The sequence below is a fragment of the Martes martes genome, assembly GCF_963455335.1.
Source record: "Martes martes genome assembly, chromosome: 7".
NCBI lineage: Eukaryota > Metazoa > Chordata > Mammalia > Carnivora > Mustelidae > Martes > Martes martes.
Window position 1 is genome coordinate 56,306,010 of NC_137894.1, and position 21,929 is coordinate 56,327,938.

General features: G+C 42.8%; 1 protein-coding gene across 2 annotated transcripts in view; it reads left to right on the forward strand.

Annotated features, from left to right (window-relative positions):
- The window catches only part of CDIN1 (CDAN1 interacting nuclease 1), a 206,531-nt gene extending 185,106 nt beyond the window's left edge, over positions 1 to 21,425 (forward strand). The window contains exon 9 of one of the 2 annotated variants that reach the window (XM_080809221.1): positions 19,532 to 21,419. In XM_080809221.1, coding sequence (XP_080665347.1) covers positions 19,532 to 19,661 — 130 coding nt within the window. In that variant the 3' untranslated portion in view covers positions 19,662 to 21,419. Of the gene's footprint in view, positions 1 to 19,531 lie in introns of both variants that reach the window. The other variant, XM_080809220.1, reaches the window with a different exon arrangement.
- Positions 21,426 to 21,929: the final 504 nt, after the last annotated feature.

Genomic DNA, 21,929 nt, shown 5'->3' on the forward strand with positions numbered 1-21,929 from the left:
TCTTCCTTACACACACACACACACACACACACACACACACAGTGAAGGGTTCCAAAATTGTAAACTGTTTTCTTAAGCTAATTCTATTCAATCATTTAAAATAAAGCTATCGAAGCATTTTAAATAAAACTTCATCAAATTATACTAAGCACTTTGAAAAAAGGAGATGAGCATTGAGGAAATATATACCCTAAATCTTCTGTGATTTTTTTGTTTTTCATGGCCTGTTTTTTTTTTTAAGTTTGTAAATAGTCCAATAAACAAAATGAAGGCACAAAATGAGAACTTTTGCTGTTATACTATTGCACACATTTTTATATTTGCTGAATGAATGGCATTCATCCTGAGTTTCAGTAAGAGAGCAAACCCTTTGTTAAGCATCTCTGAGTCTAAATATCAGTCTAAAAGGCTTCCTCTTAAAATTATACCCCGCACATGATATCCTTCTTCTCCATGGAAGTTATTATTTCCATCTTCTTAAATGTCTGATCCTGTGCTAGAGAGTTTAAGAGCATCTGACCATCTGAAGGCATTATAGTGAGAGAGTTTAAGAGCATCTGACCATCTGAAGGCATTATAGTGAGTCTTCAAAATATGGCACAGGGACTCAGCCCTACCAAAGAGAGATCCAGTCCAGATTACCCAGTGCATAATCTTGGGGGAGATAAAAGAATTCTTTCAAATATGACTATAGTCTGTTTCTGCAAAATCTACACTTGGTCCATAAATAAGCCTAAAGGGCATCATAAATGTGTCAGGAGCTCAGGGTGATTGATCTGTGTTGGATAGATCATGAAAATAGACAGAAGACACAAGGGTTCCTTCCCTGTGGAAATCGTGGTGGTAAATTGCCATATGTGCCCCCGTTAGGAGCCTAGCTGATCTGATTGTGGACGTAACAACTTTACAGACTGGACTTTGGGTCTCTTGAGATCGTCAGTATCTATGAAATCTAAAATAGCACCTTGATCTTGAGTCTCAAGCACAGACTTTAGCAGGGGATTGAGACTGTTGCCAGCGAGCTCTCTCAGTGCTAAATTCTAAGTACGTCTTACCCAGGGTTGTTGTCGTTCAGCAATCTGGCTAGAAGTGGATGTGTGTTAACCTGAGAGGGAAGGTAGGAATGCCGGTGTTCTAATCTTATATGCCACAGAGGTTGAGATGATAAATTTAAACTTAAAAGGAAAAGTCCCAAGCACATTTTCTTATAAAACTATCGCAGCAAACTCTGTGAGAGAAGACCTGTAAGTGTGAAAAGCAGTGACTTGAACTTCCCGCTGAACATGCCAGTTGTAAACCAATGGCTCTCCTGCTATGGGAGCTTGGGGAAGCTCTCGAAATAAACAAAGGCAAATGATTAAGTAAAGCACGTAATAGCACTGTTTCTAAAACCATTCAGCCCATCCTGTGTATGCCATTAGGTTCAAGATCTAGACCAGACCTAAGGGAAATAGCTGTGCAGAGATATTCCGCATAACTCTTCTGCCTGTCATTCATTTATTCAACAAACATTTATTCAATGTCCACTACGTGCCATACACTGCTAAATGCCAGGTAATGCTAAAGCAGACAAGGTACTGCTTTCATGCAACATTGTGTCTCTGGAAGTGATAAACATGACATATAAATACATAACTGTAACGTCTCTTAAATTTAGTGTTTGGCAATGAGAGACCTGTTCACTTGGCCATTTTGCTTTCTGGATCGCATAGAATCATAAGCCCCATAAATCAAAGTAAATTGTATAAATCCAAATGTTTTATAGTGTTTATAGCCTATATCTATAGTTCTAAATATCTCATTTTAAAAAAAATAGCAAGCCTAGGGGTGCCTGGGCGGTCTCAGTCAGTTAAGCCTCCAACCCTTGATCTCAGCTCAGGTCTTGATCTCAGGGTCATGAGTTCAAACCCAGTACTGTGTTCCACACTGGGCATGGACCCTACATTAAAACATTAAAATAATAGCAAGCCTAGTTGCTATTTATGTAAGGCATTGAACCTAATACTAGGAATTTGTTATTTAGTATCTAGTGTTGAATGAGAGTTTGCCACAATTAGTTGGTCATTTTTTCTTTCTCCTTCCCCAAATGTTTCTTTAAATAGTGATAAGAATCTATTTTTGCAGTAGCCCTCTTTTATAATGGAGAAGGGTAGCGTTTTCTCTGTCGTTGGCATTAAATTTTACTAGTCTGGCCAGGACTTCTTAGCTACAACAACTGCCCAGAAAAGTAAGGTCTTTTACAAGTGTGGGGCACTCACAGATTACTTCAAATATTGTCTTGCATTGGCCTTAGCGCGGCCTGTTAGTTCAAGCCCTAAAAATAAACACCTATTAATCAGCTAATGGCAACATGGGTGGACCAGCTCTCTGACTGCAGGGACCTCCGTCTAACCTCCTTCAATAGCTTATGTCACCCAGGATGAGGCAGTTTGCAGCCAGGAATGCCTCTCAAAGAAGACCGTCACAAGCTTAACTAAATGTTTAAAATAACCTCCGTAACTCCTCTCCCCACTGACAGATTGCTTTCAACTCAATGGAATCAGACCACAGCCCTGGCCCCAGTGGCCTTCGTTGGGCCAACTTGGAGCCCACAGAGTCTGCAAAGTAAAGCTACGGGTGCGGTATAGCTCTGCCTTGTCTTGCTTTTAATCAAAAAACAACCAGAAGGGAACTCACTCCTGGAAGTCCTTATCTCCATAAAATTTCACCAATGACTCCTGTTAAGTAGAGTAAGGTTGCTGTGTAAGTCACTAAGGAAACTGTGAGCTGCTGGCCTCATGCAGGCAGAATTCTCAAAGAATACAAACTGGAGGAACCCCGCAGAGCAAGGCTGTGGCTGTTTACATACTACAGACTTTGTCCCAAGGACTCCAGAAAGTTGAGCCCTCAGGATAGTTTTGCGGTATTTTTTGAATGGCAGTCTTTTCTCTGTGTGGAGTGGAAATGTGGGTGGAAGGGGAAAAATTTGTTTTAATGTATACTTTTCTTTAATGTGTTTACCCCCAAATAAGTGAGCTATAGTAGACACCCTGGCCCTGCAAAAGTAAATATTTAGCTCAGAAATTCCACACAGAAACATAGCCTTGGGTTTCATGAAAGAGGATCCCCCTGGGGCAAAGGGCTGATGTGTCTGCAGTGTGGTGGGATCCGTAGGAAGAGACGCTCTCTCCACTCGCACCTACCATCCCCTCAGCCCTCAGAATGCTTCAGTCAGCTAGACAGTGTCCCTCTGGCCCTCAGCAGCCCCACTCCCACCCAAGTTCTCCAGCTCTGTCTTCTGCCAAGCCCACGGTCTTGTTTTTTCCAGACCTTTTCCACGCTGCCTCAAACACCTCCATGCCTTTTTTCATCTCTCTGTCTGCACATGCCTGTCCCTCTCCTGGAAGCCTCTTCCCTTACTCAGTGAACCTTGATTTTCAAGACTTTCTCCAAAGGTCGCCTCATCTCAGCTCCAGGCCTTCCCTGACCTTCTTTGGACTACCATGGGGCCGTCTGCCCTGTTCTCTTACAACCTTGATCTCCTCATGGCTACCTTTTAACCCGCCAGTCTCCCTGACTGCTGAGAGCACTTGGAAGACAAGGATGGTGTTCTTGTGCTCGTGGCTCCCCTGGAACCTGGCAGCTTTTTCAGGAAGGCAGCAGGTGATATTGTCTCTGTCATGCAGTGAGGACAAAAGGGAGGCCAACCTTGCAGAGGGCCTGGAACACCAGACAGGATAGATCTGGGTCTGCAGGTGCTCCGAGGTGCTCCTCTGTGGTCTTTAGAACCAGAGTTCACTGAAGTGTGACCTGTCCTTGGAATCCCACCCTGTAGTTGGCCACACTCACATGGTCCTTCACCTGTTTCCCAAAAAAAAAAAAAAAAAAAAATCTACCCTTGGTCTAATATTGCTTTCCTACAATTATCCAATAAGCAGCTTTTCAACCACAAGAAAACAAAGAGATTGGCCACCTTTAGAAAATACTGCTTGCCCCTGAGCTTTCTGAAGACCCATTATGTGGTCCCCATCTGCTCTAAGGGCCGGCCATGGGGTCCCGAAAGTCTCTCTGCGTTACTTTTGTTAGGACAATCTCAAACAGCAACCATCATTTGTTTCCTGAGTGAGAAGTTTCCTTTATCATCTCTCCAGAGTCTTTAAATATTCGATTAAGATCAACGTGGTTCGTTCACGTTCTCATTTTTTAGATAATAAAACCATTTGTTACAAAGATGAACTGAGAGTTTTCACAAGGCCCTTGATCTGACAGGAAATAGTTTAGGATAAGTACAATGAAGCTTCACAACCCTGCCCTGAAATTGGTGTGTGCAGTCCCCCTTTGTCATGCAACCCAGGGCCTAAATATGGAAACAGCACAGTGGTGTCCTGTCATGAAGAACAGGAGCCTATATTTAAATAAAACTTAGATCACTGACATCACACGGGTTTTCTGTCCTGTCTCTTTTGAAGTAGTTTCTCCTGGTCACATGATGCTGATCGGCCTTTCTTTTTAAAGGCAGGAATGACTGTGAAGTGACCTTTCCTGCCTTAGGGCTCAGAGAAGCATCTAGTTGAATTATAAAGGTAGTTGCTGTTCAACTCTCCCTTACTCACATTCCCTCTCCCTTAGTTCCTCATCTTGACTTTTTCTCCCTGGGTGAGTCTAGGTAAAGGACTTCCGAGCCCTGCCTTGATGAGTACTTGACTGTCCAGTTTTCTTCTTGTTAGTGGGTTTATTCCCAGTCCTCCTGACATAAATCTACACATTCATGGACTGGGGAGGAGGGAACAAAGGTTGCAGAAGTTTCTTTATTAGATTCTAATCTGGGGTAGAATTTTTGTAATGGGGCAATAATGAATATACACAGGTTGAAGTGTTGTGAAGCTTATTCATTCTCCAATCCACCTTTACTCCCGGATGCAAATGCTATGAGGCCTGCTTTCTGGATAGACAAGTTAAGACACAGAAGTTAAAAACGGAAGGTATGTGAAGATGACGGTCTTCAGCCTCCACATTTTATAGAAGAGGAAGGACTTATTCCCCATGGAAGAATCCAAAGTAAAGGGTTTGTATTGAAACTAGACACTAAAGGGGACTCCCAAGCACAGGACCACGTAAGGTAGCTGTTCAGAGAGGGAGCGTGACAGGGGACAGATCTGGGTTGGCGCCTTGGCCACCTTGGAGCTTCATCTCCTCATGTGATAAGGAACTTGACCTCTGCGCATTTGTATTTCGTTTTCCAAAATGGCCCTGTTAGAACTTCCGACCTCATGGGCCCATTGCAGGTATTAAATGGTGTGTAGGAAGTGGCCGGCACAGTGTTAGGCACGAGAAAGCACTCAGTGTCCATGTTCTTCCTGGTCACCAGGGTCCGTTGAGCAGAGCTCTGTAATCCGTTTTCTCAACATGAAAATAGAAGCACTCCTATTAGCCACTCATAGCTTTTGTTTTAAATGAGACCATACCTCCAAAAGGCTGAGGAGTGGTTGGCCTGTAGTGATGGCTCAGTAGCTGCTGTCAGGCTTGTGGTTCTGGCGATTCTAAACAGGACTGCCGGTGGTATTATTTTACTCTGGGAAGTAATTGTCTGTCTCTCCTACCACTTCTAAAGATGGGGGCTACTACCACATGGGTCCGTCAAGCATTCTTTGAATCTAGGGGACCTGAGTCAGAAATGGGGTTAACAACAGGGCATTACGTGCACTAGAATGCCTTACTCAAGTTGTATTCAGAAGGGGATCAAACAGAAAAATTACTCATGAAGCCCAGACCTGGTGAATGACTCAAAACCCCAAGAATGACAGATAAGATATCTTCCACCATGCAAACCCTCAACACGACCCTAACCTACCCAGGAGGGCCCGCCAGCCCTCTCCAGCGTTAGGTCTGTTTCCAAGTGATTCCCAACTTCCCTCCCTCCCATGGGTCTGCCTGCTCGCAGCTGTCCTGTCTGCCTCACTGCCCTTCATCTGGAGCTGGCCCAGAGGGCCTTTTCACTCTGAGTTTCCCTCCTCACTCAGAAGCTGTCCTGGCTCAGAGCCTCGTGTTAGGGATCCATTAACTAAATCATGCCTTTATACACAAAATCAGGTAGGATCTTTATGGTCTTACATTTAAAATTTTGTTAACTATCTAGTTGACCTTCGAGGTTCAATTTAACAATAAAATGAAGACATTTGGTCTCTTACTTCCCTGAGCCCCGCTTTCTATTTGTTTCATGATTTTACCGTCCATGCCTCTTCCGTCCAGAGGATGGCATAAATAAATGAAAAGCCTCACCCCAACATAGCGCCCTCAGACTCTCCTTTTCTTAAAGGTGCGCTCTCGGAAAGGGCCCAGAAAGCTCGTTCTGTAGAGCTTCTGTGGGGCCGAGTAAAGCCTTGAGGGGAACACAGGCAGGGCCCCTCCTACTGAACTTGGGAAGGACAGGGGCACCGCAGGGATGGTATTTGCGGTTGACCGAGTGCAAATCTATGTGTCATACACAAATACAGTTCACTTTAATAGTTGGATATCTTCTCACTCATCTTAAACACCTTGAGGTATTTGGAAAGGGAGGAAGAAGTAAAACAGATGAGCTGGCCGAGATACCGCCCAGGAGTGGTAGTACTTCACTGTGATTGACGTTTTTACAACCTTATCTTCTAGATAAAAGCTACAGTAAACAAAAGCCTACCTAAATTGATTGTATTTAAAGGACTTGAGAGCCACCCTTGGGCAGCAATTGGTTCCTAGATGTTTAGTTTTTCTCCTCAGCAGCCAATTCCCGCCCACCTCCCTTCAGGACCACAAATACCAGGGGTGTCCCTTCCAGGGAGCAGTACTCACGATTCCCACCAGATTTTAAACCACAGCATCCTCTCTCCCCACTAACAAGCTGGAAAAAACCTAGATCCTGAAGAGCGGAACCTCTGGGACTAGGTCTTCAGAGTACAGAAGTGGGCATAATTTTAAGGCGCATTTTCTCTTTAAAAATTTCCTTTTTTGGGGGTGCCTGGGTGGCTCAGTGGGTTAAGCTTCTGCCTTCGGCTGAGGTCATGATCTCAGGGTCCTGGGATCGAGCCCCACATCAGGCTCTCTGCTCAGTGGGGAGCCTGCTTCCCTCTCTCTCTCTCTCTACCTGCTGCTCTGCCTACTTGTGATCTCTCTCTCTCTCTCTGTGTCAAATAAATAAATAAATAAAATCTTTTAAAAAAAAATTTTCCTTTTTTTGTTTCCAATTGCATGTTATCACTCCTAGCACCTCCCGGGACAGGAGCTCTACATCGGTGTTCATCCATGCATTCTGGTATCTACTTGGCCAGTACTTACTGGCTGACCCCTGTGGGCTCCTGATACACAAGCTACCCTCGTAGAGTTTACATATTCTGGAAGTGTTTGATACCTGCGAGACCGGATTATCCATATATTTTATTTTTCCCCCCAAGAGTCCTGTTTTGTTTCCTATTACCTGGCCTTTTCTTTTCTTTTCTTTTTTTTTTTTTTTTTTTGCTAAGGACCTGGATGGTTCCAACTTCTACTCCCTCCTCCCCCTTTCCAGCCTTTACCTGCCTTCATGGATCTGTAAAAATTGGGAGTTTTGCTTTTGAGGATTGTGTTGGTTAGCTGACAAGCTTTTTCTTATCATGAAATATTTATTGTGAGAGAAAATTTTAACTACCCATTTAGAGCAAGTTGGGATTTGACATACCTGAAGCATTGTGTCACATTTGGTTAATGATAGATTTATAGGGCAACGTGTATCAGCCTTAATCCTTTAGTTATTTGACTTTGCCAAGGATGAAAATTCCAATAATTTTTTATTTTAAGCAGACTTTTATATATCCAGAACACATAAATCTCTTTGTGCCTTGAGATAAACGTCTGCCTGAACTCTGGGTTACCCTGTAATCTTTTGAGACCTGAGCCAAGGAAAGAGAGACCCCATTTTCCCTCTACCTAATAAAGACTGTGTGACAAAACCTATTTGGAGTAGGCGATATTTATATAAGAAAACCTTTTCTATTTTATAACACATTTCTAAATTTAGTGTTCAGAAAGTTAGAAATGCAGAGTTCAGAAATAACCTCAAAATTTATTAGAGCAAGTCAGTGGTAGACTTTAACTGGTAAACATCGAAGTGGGTCATTTGTGCCAGTCAGCCCAGGCTTTACCAGTATGATGATCACTATCCATTATTATGGTCGTCATATCAATTATAAAATCTCTGGCCTCAAACACTAAATCAGGTGAAATGATGGGTTTGCCTTTGGCATGTTTCCCTGGGGAAATAACTGAGAAAACATAATAATTCACACAACCAATTTTGTAAAGTACCCCCAACTTTTGGAAGAAGGCTGGGGTATAAATTCTAACTAGGTATAATTTGCACCCAAGGTCCCCCTGAAGTGTTCTCGTGCTCCTAGTACTTAAACGCTTTCAAAGTAAACATGACCTTGGGTACTTTGTGACTTTTAGAGTTTAGGAGTTTGGTATTTCTCTCTTCCCATTTGAGGATGTGCTGTCCACTCCATATGTCCTCATTTGAAACAGAAACCAGGTCTATCAGACTTAAGTTTATCCCCTAGTTTTATAACAAGACAGTCTCAATATGCATCTGATCCCACCATTTCTTGACGTGTCTCGGGCCCCTAATCACACTCTTCCTTCTCCTCTCAAAAGGTGACTCTATAATGGAGAAAATTAAAAGGGCCATTTTATGGATCAATGCAACTTAGCTGAGAGCTCTCCTTGTCTAGGAAGACTTTTAGAGTGCCATCATGTCATTGTACTTAATCTTTTTGCTGTGGACCTTTTAATATTTTATGTATTCAATTGATAACTTCTATTTTACACCTAAAATGTAAATAGATTTTGATCCCATGTTATGAAAAGGAGTTGTAAGCTATTTAAGGAGAGGGGGAAGGTTTTTGTGACTTGTGCTCTGTGCAGGATGGGTTTGCAGGCTTGTGTGTAGTTCTGTGGGGGTTTTTTTGTTTGTTTGTTTGTTTTAATTTTTATTTAAAGATTTTTATTTATTTGACAGAGATCACAAGTAGGCAGAGAAGCAGGCAGAGAGAGAGAGGAAGGGAAGCAGGCTCCCCGCTGAGCAGAGAGCCCGATGCGGGGCTCGATCCCAGGACCCTGGGATCAGGACCTGAGCTGAAGGCAGAGGCTTTAACCCACTGAGCCACTCAGGCGCCCCTGTGGGTTTTTTTTAGTTGAAAATATTTATTAAACGCCTTGAAGGAAATATCGAGTCCACTGACATCCTGCATCACAGGCAACTTACATGAGACACATGTTTGGTGCTTTTTAAACTTTAAAAATACTCACATGCAGAAGAAACATCTTCCAGAATCCTTGTGCCCAATAATAGTGTCATCACAGAAAATGGGGACTAAACTCTGCTTAAAATGGTTAGCTTCAGAAGACATTTTGGATAAAGATGATGGGATAATTCCTAACTATCCCCCTTGTTGTGTTTTGGGTCCCTTGTATTTTCTGTTTGCAAAGATCTGCATCACACCCATTTTATAGACAAAAGAACTGAGGCAGGGACAGAACTGGTCATGACCACATGAGCTTGTCCTGTTCTGCTGTGAAGCCACGTGCAAGCTTGGACAAAGATTCATGTGCATGCACGTGTACGTGCGTGTCTATTCTTGATAGATAAAATACAGTGTGGCTGACCCAGTCCCAGGAATAAGCATTTCTCTAAGGAAACCCATATTAAAGACGGGAGATGAAAGACAAGCAAGCTTCTGCCATTGGTTTCTATCCCACTCATCTCTGTTTTCCTCTTGTGAGAGGAGATTCACGACAGGCCACAGAGACTGTTAAGTATGGCATCTAAGCATATTCAACACAGGACAAAGTGGAGTGGAAATTAAGCACTTTTCCAGGCAATTTAATGTCTACGTGAAAATGCCAAGTTATATAAACATCAAGGAGAATTTCAGGTGGTTGTGGTTGTATATCTATATACATTTTAAGTTTTCTTCAAAATAAGGTATTTTCTGTTTATTTTCTGTGTGGCATAAAGACCTGATGTGAAATGAGTACTTATAGCTTTCCTTTTTTATTTTCAAAATTCTAGTGAGCCGCTGTTACAAAGAGCTAGAGTTTTATTTTTAATAACAGCACTATGAATGGAATGAGAATATTCGTAACTAGGGTTCTCTCCCTTTAGTCATTTCATTTTTGCAAACCCAGACCTACCAAACAAGAAAGTAAATGAAACAAGCAAGTTAATATTTTTATTTCATCTCAGAAACTGCAGAAAAAGAATACTTGCATTGTATATTAAATTGACCGTAGTGCCAGAACCTTACGATGCTGTATTACCTGGTCACTAATCTATTATTATTGTACATGTATTTACACACACATCTTGCATATAAACAAGTGCAAGCATATTTCAGTTGGACTGAAAAGTTATTTACAACTCTGTCTGAGATACATACAACAGTGATTAACAAGTACATAACCAATCTACGACATGCAGATTAAAACGAAATAAACAGTGGAAGAGTTTATTTTAAAACAATTACAAGATGTTTTCTATTTCTCGGCCATCCTGAACTCTGTGTTTGAGAATGCATCCTTCATAAAAACCACATGCAAGTCTTTTTGATGGTGAAACCATTGACTTCCAACAGCCACATGTCTGCACACATCCTCAGAAGATAGCGCAGAGCCCACACAGCAACTCAAAAGGAGAAAGAGAAAAAACTTAGAATATATATTCTGGGCTGTTCTTCTTCTGGAGAAGGATTTTTTTTTTAATTTACCTGTGAGTTTAAATAAAAGATTTGTGTCGGAAACCAAGATTTGAATCAGTGCAGTTGTTTTATTTTTGTTTGAAGACCCTTATGGACAAGAGACTTGACTAAACTCATCAAATCCTTGCATTAGTCCTCTTGTTATCCTTCTATTGAAAACTGTTCTTGTGTCGATCCAGACTTATACCGTAGACCCCTAGTGCATCGACAGTCCTTTTTTATGTAGTCATGGTGATTCAGCTCATTGCGAAGAGAAGTAAGATCAACCTCATGAGTTTCCCGTATTCTATGTAGTAAAGAGGCAAATTCTGGAATACATGAATCCCACCACCCTTCCTTTTTATATTACTGAAAGTAGTAACAAACATAGCATGATTATTGTTTTTTTTTTAAGAGATGTGATTTTTCTCTTAGAACTTAGGCTGTGGGCAAACATAACAATCATAAGCTACATCTCTATACTCAAGGTATTTTAGGAGCAAAAATGGGCCTTTGGGGTTCATTGCACAACCCTCCTTGGAAGTCTGAACCTCCTTTTCTGGAAAAACAAATCTCCAGCTGATATGCTCACTTAGACCCGTTGCTTCCCTCAGTTCTCCTCATAACTTATTCCAGCTGTTTATTTCCATTTACGTGAACAGGCTGAGGCAGTGTTCTGGATTTACTCCTCTTTCCTCATGTTTAGATTCCGCCCCATAACTTCTGAATCCCCTCACAGCGGGGAAACCTCTCTCGCCTCTGAACTTTAGGCAGTGATTCAGTAATTCTCATTCCCTCGTTTACTTTACTGATTGTCAAATGCTTTAAATAGGCTCCCTCAAATGTAATCATTTTAATTTCTTTTACCTGAATTATAAGTCGCTTTTCCATATACTTCCTAAACACTGTGACACTTAAATCGAAACGAGTAGCTAGATAAACTTTTTAGTGTGAAACTATTGACTTCACACTTGAAGAATTATTCCTTGTAGACAGGTGAATCTCCACTCCTCTGCTGGGCTTTTGATGAGTCGCCTGCCTTCCGGGCCCCTGCCTGGCTCTCTTTTCCAGGGGCTGTAAATATTTTTCCACAGTTGAATGACTGTTAGAAATTGCCGTGTAAATACAAGGCACAGTGAGAGACCGTATAGTGTAGTGGTTGCAAGTACAAACCAGAGAGCCAGATTGCTGGAGTTCAAAGCCTCCCTTTTTGTGCCTCCTGTTTTTCCTCTGTGAAATGGGGACAATCCTAGGTTGCTTGTGAGTATCAAATCTGTACATGGAAAAGGGCTTACCACACTGCCTGTCGTGTCCTAAGTGTGTGATGTTGTTACCTCTTTAGCGTTGGTTATTGGAATCATATCATTTTATATGTGTATTTCTTCTAAGATTTTATTTTTGAGTAATCTCCACACCCAACCTGGGGCTTGAACTTACAACCACGACATCCAGAGTCACGTGCCCTACCGACTGGGCCAGCCAGGCCCTCCTTGATATGTGTTTTAAGACAAAAACACTATAATGTCTGGTCAAGGACACCAACCAGGGAGTTACTGGGGCTAATTTAGCAAAAATGGTTTCTAACAGTGATTAGAAACCTCCGACTTCCTCCATCTACACCCTTCATTTCAGCACTCTGTGAAGAAGCCTAAAGGAAAAGGCTAACAATAGACACTTAATCTCCGCCCTTTTCTCCATAAGTAAAAATACCATCCCAAAAATGCCTGCTTTGTAAAAAATAGTGTAGAGATGTGGCAAGGAAAGGCAGTGTATTTTTTTTTTTTTTTTAATAGCTAAGCAAGAGTAAGCAAATCCTTCCTGAATTTAGGGGCCCAGATTTTCTGTCCATACCTCTGAGTTTCTCAGGGAACATCCTGCAGTGAAAGACATGATTCATAACGCCAATTCTGTCCAACATCCATATTTTGACATCCTAGGGGACTGCCCGAGGATAGCTAAATTCTTCTGGAAAACTAAGCATTTACTCACGGAAGTCCCATTTGTAGAACATTCTTGGTGGCAGTCGCTCTATTACAGATTGCCCCACTCTTTTTAACTTAACAAAATGTAACCATTTGCTTAGCCTGGACTCTCCTCAGCACCCGTGACTGATGGAGCCTATTTCCCCTACACCAAACAGCCTCAGATGGCCACAGTTGGAGGTTTTTAAATGTCTCTTCCCTCGTTGTCAGAAGTCACTCACCTTGACTGGCAAGCGTTCTGCCCGTAACCAGCCCTCTCACACCCTGTCTCCGCCTCATACTTGCAGCCTCAGAAGCCCGATAACCAAGCAGCACCAAAACCACAGCACTGGAGAAAACGTCCAGAATTCTTCATTTTATATATGACTTCTCTACATCCTTGGGTAACCCCAGTGTCCTAGATATGCAGCAGGCAGAGGTGTTGGCGTACAGTCCAAGTCAGGAGCCAGGGAGCTCCGTTACGGTAAAAGTACAGCATTGCTTTATAACTGATTAGCCTTGATGAAGAGTGGCTACTTACTGATAATCTCCTCTGGTAACTCCTGCTGTAGATTCTGGATTTAAAATGTAACTGGTATCAAAAGCCAGTAGGCCTTTCCATACTGCATATGCAAAGAATGGTCTTTGATTACTCAAGTCCAGTGTGTGTGTATTGCTATAGAGCAAATTAAAGTAACACACATTTGTTACCCCACTTTTTCTGTGATTCAGGAGAATGGGCCTAGCTTAACTGGGTTCTCTTCTTTCTTCTCTCTCACGGGCCACATTCAAGACACTGGTCCCGGGAGTGTGGTCTCATCTGAGTGTTTGAGGAAAGAAACACTTGCAAACTCAGGGGTTGTTGGCAGGATTCAGCTCCTTGGGTGCTATTGCGCTGAGGGTTTCATTCCTGTCTGATTGTGGGCCACAGGCCACCCTCACTTCCCTGCTGCATGGGCCTCTCCCAAATGGCATTTTGCTTCATCAAAGTACGCAAGTCAAGAAGGCAAGAGAAAGTGTCTGGTAGCAAGATAGAAGTTTGACTCTTGTAACCTAATCATAGAAGTGACATCCCATCACTTTTGCTATATTCCTTGTTAGAAGCAAGTCACTAGATCCAGCCAGCGTTCAAGGGGAGAGTACACGAGGGCCTGAATCCCAAGAGGCAGGGATTGTTGAGGTCATCTTGGAAGACAGCGGACCATAGAATCAGTCTGTGTCTCTTAGCTGCAGCTCAGCACTCCAGAACTGCCAATGCCGTGGGCCTTTCTTCATTTCTGTTGTGGTCCAATTTAGTCTGATGCTTCTCTTGTGTACCTCTTTTCCTATATGTAAAGACTGCTGTCTGTAGAGAGAGTTCCATATGGGATCTGATGCCATACCTAGGGGCCTTTCTCTCTAGCTCGTTTTTTACTATAAAGATGAACGTTGGGGCACCTGGGTGGCTCAGTGGGTAAAAGCCTCTACCTTCAGCTCGGGTCACGATCTCAGGGTGCTGGGATCGAGCCTCGCATCGGGCTCTCTGCTCAGCAGTGAGCCTGCTTCCTCCTCTCTCCCTCTCTGCCTGCCTTGCTGCCTACTTGTGATCTCTGTCTGTGAAATAGATAAAATCTTTTAAAAAAAAAAATGAACCTTATGTGCAAGGACAGGTTAATTACAAATTTGCTAGGTATTTTCACAAGTCTTTAATATGTCTTACAATTACCTATTTCATAGACATTCCTTTGTATATACTTTTCCACCTGTATGTAACATCCACCCATAGAAGTTCTGGCCAAATTAGAACATCTCCCCATCTTGCCAAATTTGAAAATCCTTAAACAAGTTTTGCTATCCCCCATGTGATTATAGCTGTGCTTTTAGATCCCACGTACTTAAACAATCCATAATGACAGAAAACTACTGTGAATCCTATTTTATCTGCATGTTTAAAATAAGACGTCTTTATTTTTTCTGTCTGAGGATAGTGCTTGGTGTGCATAAGGATCTATTATTATCTCAAGAGGCTCTGACCCAAGTTTGGGAACCTCTGAGATCTCAGGGCTGGGGTCAAGATTTCAAATGTCCGTTGGGACAGGTAGACCGCATTAAGCAGGCAGAGTAGGCAGAGCAAAAGAAATGTGGCTTCTTTGATTTCTTTCGTGAAACACAAAATCCTCTGCCATTCTCTTTTGCTTTCCCAAATTTGATAGAGGTGGGAGTATGGAGAAATGGGTCCCTGCAAGGACGGTCTGTGGCACCCGCACGAAGATAGATGGTACCTGTTATTGAGCTTCGACCTCAGGGAGTACCAGAAAATGGTGGGGACCGCACCAAACCTGAAACATATGTCTTGTCTGAAGGGGGCAGCTGTTGCTTAGCTCCAGCTGATTGTTGCCAGATCAACTAATTTCTCAAAAGACGCTGAGTATGCAGGATTTCATATTTAAAAAAAAAAAAAAAAACTTATAGGCTGGCTCCATTTTTTAAAGAATTGATGAAAGCCCAGCCTCGATTTAATAGATCCAGTCACAGAAATGTCACCAATTTGCTCACTCTGTGTTCTCAAAAGCTACTTTGGTAGAAAAATTGTTCTTCAAGTTGAATTAATATACAATTCTGGGTAACTTAGAGACATTACCCTAAGTCTGCGCGGGAGCTACAGCATGAATCTAATCCCTTCTCCCCAGGAGTGCCCTAAAAATCAGAGGCTGGTGAATGAGCATGTTACCACCCTACGTGCTTATTTCTAGGTCACACATGCTCTATTATTCTAACAGTTCCTCAAATATCCTAGAATTCTCCTCCAGATCAATTCCAGACCAGAGATCTTCCTCTTAAAACGTGACACCGGAAACCTGCACAACCCTCTAGACATGGTCTCACCGCTGCAGAAGGCACGTCCTCTCTTTTTGGGTCAAGGTCTAATAGGATGTCCCCTGTCAATTGCTACCTCACAGTGAGACAGTCACAGACCCTGCAACCAGACTGCCAGAGGTTCCAAAACCAGTTCTTCCACTTTTTACCATGAGCCCTTTGGCCAGCTGCTTAATTGTTCTGTGCCTCAGTTTCTTCATCTGCAGAATGGAGACACTAATGGCACCTACCTCGTGGAGTGGCGCTGAGAAATAAATGGCTGGATGCGTGTGAAGTGCTTAGAACAGTGTCTGGCACATAGTAAGTGCCACGGAAGTGGTAATAGGTAACGTTGTAACTGTTGCCATCATCTGCGTCATCTGTAAATTTTCCATCCGTGGGCTCATCATGGTCCCTAGTAAAAAGGCCAGGCCATGGCAGTGGGTGAATCTTACCAGCAAGCTTGCTACCGCTGGTCGGCCAGTGATTCAGCGAGCAAGCAGAGAGCTGTCTGATCCTATCGTTAGCTCTGTTCCTGCCCTTGAGAGGAGCCGACACTAGCCAGGCACCATGCTAGGCCTGGGGAACACGTGTGTAAATGAAACATGGTCTTCACCCTCGGCAGCATCACGAATCTAGCAGAGGTAATCTCTGGGGTACAGATGTGCACAAAACCACACAAGGGTACCCAGCTTTCATTCCATAGTCTCCCATTTAACTTCTCTAAATACTCTAAAATGGGAGGACACCAGAGAAACCCCTTCCACACGTTTATAAGGCTGTTGTTATTTACAGTGACCATCCTCTTTCATACACACCCTCCAGGTCTGTTCTGGCTCTTAACTTGCACCTCCCATTTCCTTCTTTCCTCCCCCCCCTCAGGAGGTATTTGTTGTTTTTGCACATTTGGTGGTATTTCATTTGCAAGCAAAAGGACTCCCTCACATTCTCTCTGTACTCCACAGGAGTCTTTAAAATCCATTTGGATGGAGCCTTTGATCTTCTTACTTGATCACACACGTATAGTAACCTTAAAATTATAGTCAACCTTGAAATGTGTTTACAGAATCCATTCAGATAATCCGTATACATCCCATTCCTGAGTGTGTCCGGCTTGTAGGAAGAACTGCAAACCCAGTAGCTGACCAACCCTCTGCTTTGCTCATTCCCTCACACCCAGGGACTCCGGTTCCTTTTCAATGCCGTTAACAGTCTCTTTGATTTGTACTGGCCACAAGGTTATGTTTGCCTTCTCGGTGATCTCATTCTTGTACAGTAGTGCCCCAATAAATGGGAACAGGCATCAAAGAGGTGAAATCACTCAACCCACAAGCGTGTACTTGACCTACCTAAAAGTTTCCTGGGTCCTGTTTTCTTCCTGCTTTACACCTTTTCAAAAGGAAATGCTAGAGTTAGATTTTTTCTTTTTTTTAATTATCAACCAAAATGTTCCCTTCTGTTGATTCAGATAACCAAGGAATTGATTCTATAAAGTCGCTTAATTTGATCAGCCTCTTCATAAACAGATACGTTGCTAGAAGGTTATCTCGCCAGCCATTTGATAATCTCTGGATCCTGAATTGTGGGAGAAAGCTCAGAGATATAGTAAAGTAGGTATCAGGAACAGAGCCAGACCTTGTTCGATCATGAAATTTTCGAATTTGTCACCTTGTGAGTCCCTATTACTTCTGTCTTTCAAAGAACACAGAATTGGAAAGCCTTTGCCTACCAATCGCCATTTACAAGGACAAGTTGTGTTGCCTTGTTTTTTAATTAAGTGCATATTGTTAGAGCTTCTGAGCCACAGGAGAGGGCTAATAGTTCCGAGTTAATATCGTTTCATCCACAAGCCAAGAAAGAAACAGACTTAGATGGTAGAGCCTTATGATGTGTCACTGCTATATACTGAAGATCATTCAGAGATCTGTGATCCTACCTTCCGGGAGTCCTAGCAGTGAACCGCTACAACAAAATGTTCACATTCACAGCCTCGTGAAACCTTTTCAAGTTTCAGAGTTCATCTGTTGCCTCGCAAGTGAAATCAGTCCATTTTCTTGGGCATTGAGGTGTTCCCCCAGCCTGGCTTTCCTGACTGGAAAATGCCATTTTTGCAAAGAGCTGTCATGCTTCGTGTCCTTTGGCTCATGATTTAACTGTTCAGGGAAAGTGCTTGCTGCTCCTGCTCTCTCGGCGCTGGTGATATGTGTTTTGGTTTTATTAAATCTTTAAAATACTGAGCTTGTTGTTTATGACCCCCATATATTCTTTTGTTCTTTTCCATGACTGGTTAGATCACATTTTTTCCTCCGTTTGTAAAAATATTAGTGCCTTTCCAAAGAACGTCGTGGTCTCCCAGATGGCTGCATAACCCAATGGAGAAATGTCTTAAGCTCAGTGTTAGGTCCATCGAGGCGGTGACTCGGGCTGCTTCATAGACAGGAGACTCCGAGGCTCCTCAGACACGGTCCTCAGAACTGCGGCTCTTCATGCCCTTGCCAGACTTGTTTTGACAAATCAGACATCATTTACTACTAATTGGAGTTCTCTGTAAAATAGAGGTACCAAATGGTAGATGTCCCAGTTGCAGACCACTGTTCGTGCAAGTTACTAAGAAACCCTCCGTAAAATGGAAGCCAGGGCTCACCAGGCTCATCTGCGGGCAGCCCCGAACACAGGGAAATCTCGTTGAGCCTAGTGCTCCAAGGCCACCTCACTGTACACAGCTCCTGGGTGCCCCCCGACCAGAGCCTCTCCTCTGTAGATGGGCCGCCATCTCCTGATTCTGTCCAAAAGTCTGAATTAACCTTGCCTCCGACTCGGCTACCCTACGGATGTGAATCCCCAAATAAACCGTTCCATGACACCCCACTGAACTTGTTCCCGTGCATACAGTATCTTGCAGCCCATACTATACTATTAGTTTTGGCAAGCATGCTACAGCATGTAATAAATCAATGAGGGAAAAAGCTTTTTGGCCTAACGTGGCTCAGCCTGCCGTAATGTCAGAATACAGAAAGCAGTTCTGTTTTTAGACATCCTTTTACTAACCCAACATTCATAATTTATGATTTCACTGCAAAATTCCAGCAACATGACACCCAAAGTAGTGCTGCCCTTTAATTAAGTACTCTCAGTAGGAAAAACGTGAAACTGAAGTGTAAAACCTCTCCGTGTGCGCGGTGATGGATAGTGATTACATCTTTATGAACCCAGCCTAGAGGTCTCAACTTCCTGATGGGTGAAGTCGTCTGTAGGGCTACTTCCTGAGTCTGCTGCTAACCAATTTGGAGATAATTTGGAGGCACAATTGAGAAAGATGGGGGTTTTAAGCCAGCGTCTGTCTATACGTCTTCACAAGTCCATACGACCTTATCCATCATCTTCATGATAAGAACCTACAACCCAATTTTACACATAGAGAGGTTGTATGCACAGATGAAGGGTCGGGGATGAGGTCTCGCTGAGGGATCCCTGTTGCCATATGGGTTGGTTTGTTTTTGAAGAGCTGAAAGAATGGATGGCAGAAGGGAGCTCTGCCCTTGAGTGTGCACACAGAACATGCTAGCCAGAAGACGGCCTTGAGCTGTTCTGCTTTTTACCTTATTCTTCACTCTTTTATTTTCCCCCTTAGTTGTAAACAGACAAGTAGGGTAAGGTAGCACCAAATCTGGTGCTCCCCAGCTCATCAGTGGGGAGACTCTGATGTTCTTCATCAGTTAGGTACTCACATCAGCCCGACTTCAGAACACTTTACTGGAAGGTAATTAGGGCCGTGCGTGCATTTGCAATACTTCAAGTTCCTTGAAAGGTCCCAAATCTGTCCAAGACAGTAGTGGTACTTCTACTGACTAAGCTCATTCCTGAAAGTTCAGCCCTCCGACCGAACTGTAGCAACTGAAACAAAAACTTTGCACAGTAATGTCACTGAATCATCTTAGCAATGCTTCCGAGATGGCCTTTCTCTAGAATGACATCGATACAATACACACATGCTGTCTTCCCGTGTTTTTGCAGATTCGGACCAGGCTTGGTCATCTATTGGTACGGCTTCATCCAGGAACTGGACTGTAACCGGGAGCGGGGCATCCTGCTCAAAGCCTGTTTCCCCACGGACATCGTCACCTTGTGCCACAGTGTCGCCTGACCCTGATGACCCTGGAAGAGAAGCCAGGAGGAAGAGGTGAATCCGGAAGCAATTTGACTTTCCTGCCATGTAAACTCCTGGCAGCATCTGCCCTGAACTTGAGCTGAACTCTTGCTGCCCATGGCCACTCCACTACCTCTTCAGACAAACATATCAAGAGTTTCTGTTTTCCTTCATCCCTTGCTGATGTGAACAGCCAAGAACTACAGACACAACCCACTCATTATCAGCATTTCTGTCTCTGTCAAACAGTTAGTTTACAGATAGTCATAATCTCTCTTCCTTCCGGATGGTTTCTCCTTGTATACTGAACAAAAGAAGAAATGTGGGAACTGAAAGGTGTGATTTTTCAATTCTCCTCCCAGTTCCCGAATCACCCTCTCCCCCCCCCCAAAAGCCTCCATTCATTCTTTCCCTCCTCCTTCCCCTGTTCTCTTCCTATCCACTCACGGGGATCCAGTGTTGCATCCCCATCAAGGAATAATCTAACAGATTAGCAGAGTGGAAGACGTGGAGGCTGAAACTCGGTTTCTGTTCTCACCTACAAGTCTTCAGTAGACCTTGATAGTAGCGCATGCTAGTTTTGTCCAGTCTTTACGGTTTCCTGACTTCGCTGGCATTAGGCCAAGCTGAAAAAATATACTTGATGAGAATTTCCTCTTTTTATAATACTTATTTGAACACCAAAGACTTTCCCTTTATCTCCTGTAAAAGTATTAGTTACATTGTGTCTGGAAACCATACTCCTCCTTTGGACTGGGGCGCTCAGGGGAGACCACTGAAGCGTGGCACCAGCCTGGGCAAGAGTTTATTTTTAAACACGGCTACTTGTCAGTATGTATGGGTAGTCAGTATTTTTAGGAGTACAATTTTTTAAAAGCACATTCTGTGCGCTGCTTTGTATCTACATTTTATACTGTGTAATTACATAACACTCAGATAACTTAGGTATTAGCAGTGTTCGGCTTTGAATGAATTAAGTGTACCAGAAATAAACCTGGAGTGATTTTTTTCAAATAAGCAAAATAAAAGGGATTTTGTATTTGTTCACTTTATTCACTTTTTATACCGCAAACCAAACTTCAGTCTAAAGGAAAACATCAGTAAATTCATTATAAATCTGCAGTTTGGGAGACCAAAAACTTCTCTATTCCCCAAAATGTATTTATAAAATATTTGCCCCCTTGTTGAAAATACATATGTTTTAAAATGTCAAAGATGACTTTGGAATTAACTGAGAACTTCTGCAGACACCTTTAAGTTACATACACTGCTTGCTTCTTTCAAAAGACTAAATATGCCATTTGTACCTTGTTCATTTGGTACCTAAAGGAGGTTTGCAAAAGTCTGCCGGCTGCCTCTTCTTTTGAAGGACACAGACACGTCCGGTCCAGACGTGTGGATTTGAACTCTGCTGTGGGTTGCACTGAACAAAAAAGGAAGGAGATGAGCTGGGAAGGAGGCCCCAGCAGGCGTCTGTTTCAGTGTAAAAGTATCGAGCAGATTTTGTGAGTGCAAGGGAGTGATCTGAAACCACTGCCATTACTTAACACACATGCACACGCACGTGTGTACACACACACACTTTAACCGAAACTGTTGTTAAATAGTTTCCATGGCCTCCTCTAAGCTGCTTTTTCTGCTTTAGGAATAAATTACATTTATCTGCACAGATGTTGAAAAGCCTGTTAAACCCTTGTCAAGGATTTGTTTGTTTTACATCAAACAAATTTATGAGGAGGGGGCACAAATAAATGAAAGGATAAAAAGAGGTGCTCGCATTTCGTAGTCCTCCTTCTACCCGGTGCCCTGACCTCCTGTGTTGGGAGAAGCTCTCTGCTCTCTGCAGAGGCAACACCACCTCTCCATGAAGGGGGGTTTAACATTTGGCCCTAAAAAGTGGGAAAGAAACCAGCAAACTGTACATACCATGATAAAGTTACAGGTTATTCAAACTAAGCTTTTGCCCACATAAAACTAACGCAATTATTAAGACTGTTACTCTGTTGGAAGAGTGTAGGGAGACGGAAGTCAAGTTCCCAAATGGGAAGCTTAAAATCTCCTTGTTCTTTTTCCTTTTATGGTAGAAATATTTACCTCTGTTTTATCGATAGGTGTTGTTTACTTGTTTGGGTTTGGGTTTTGGGAGGGGGGGTTGGTTTTTTTTTTTAGTTTTAACAATAAAAATGGCCCTAGAAAGTGAGCCATGACAACTTTTTTTTTTTTTAATTGCTGTCATCATTAGAACATTAACATTAAAGCCAAATC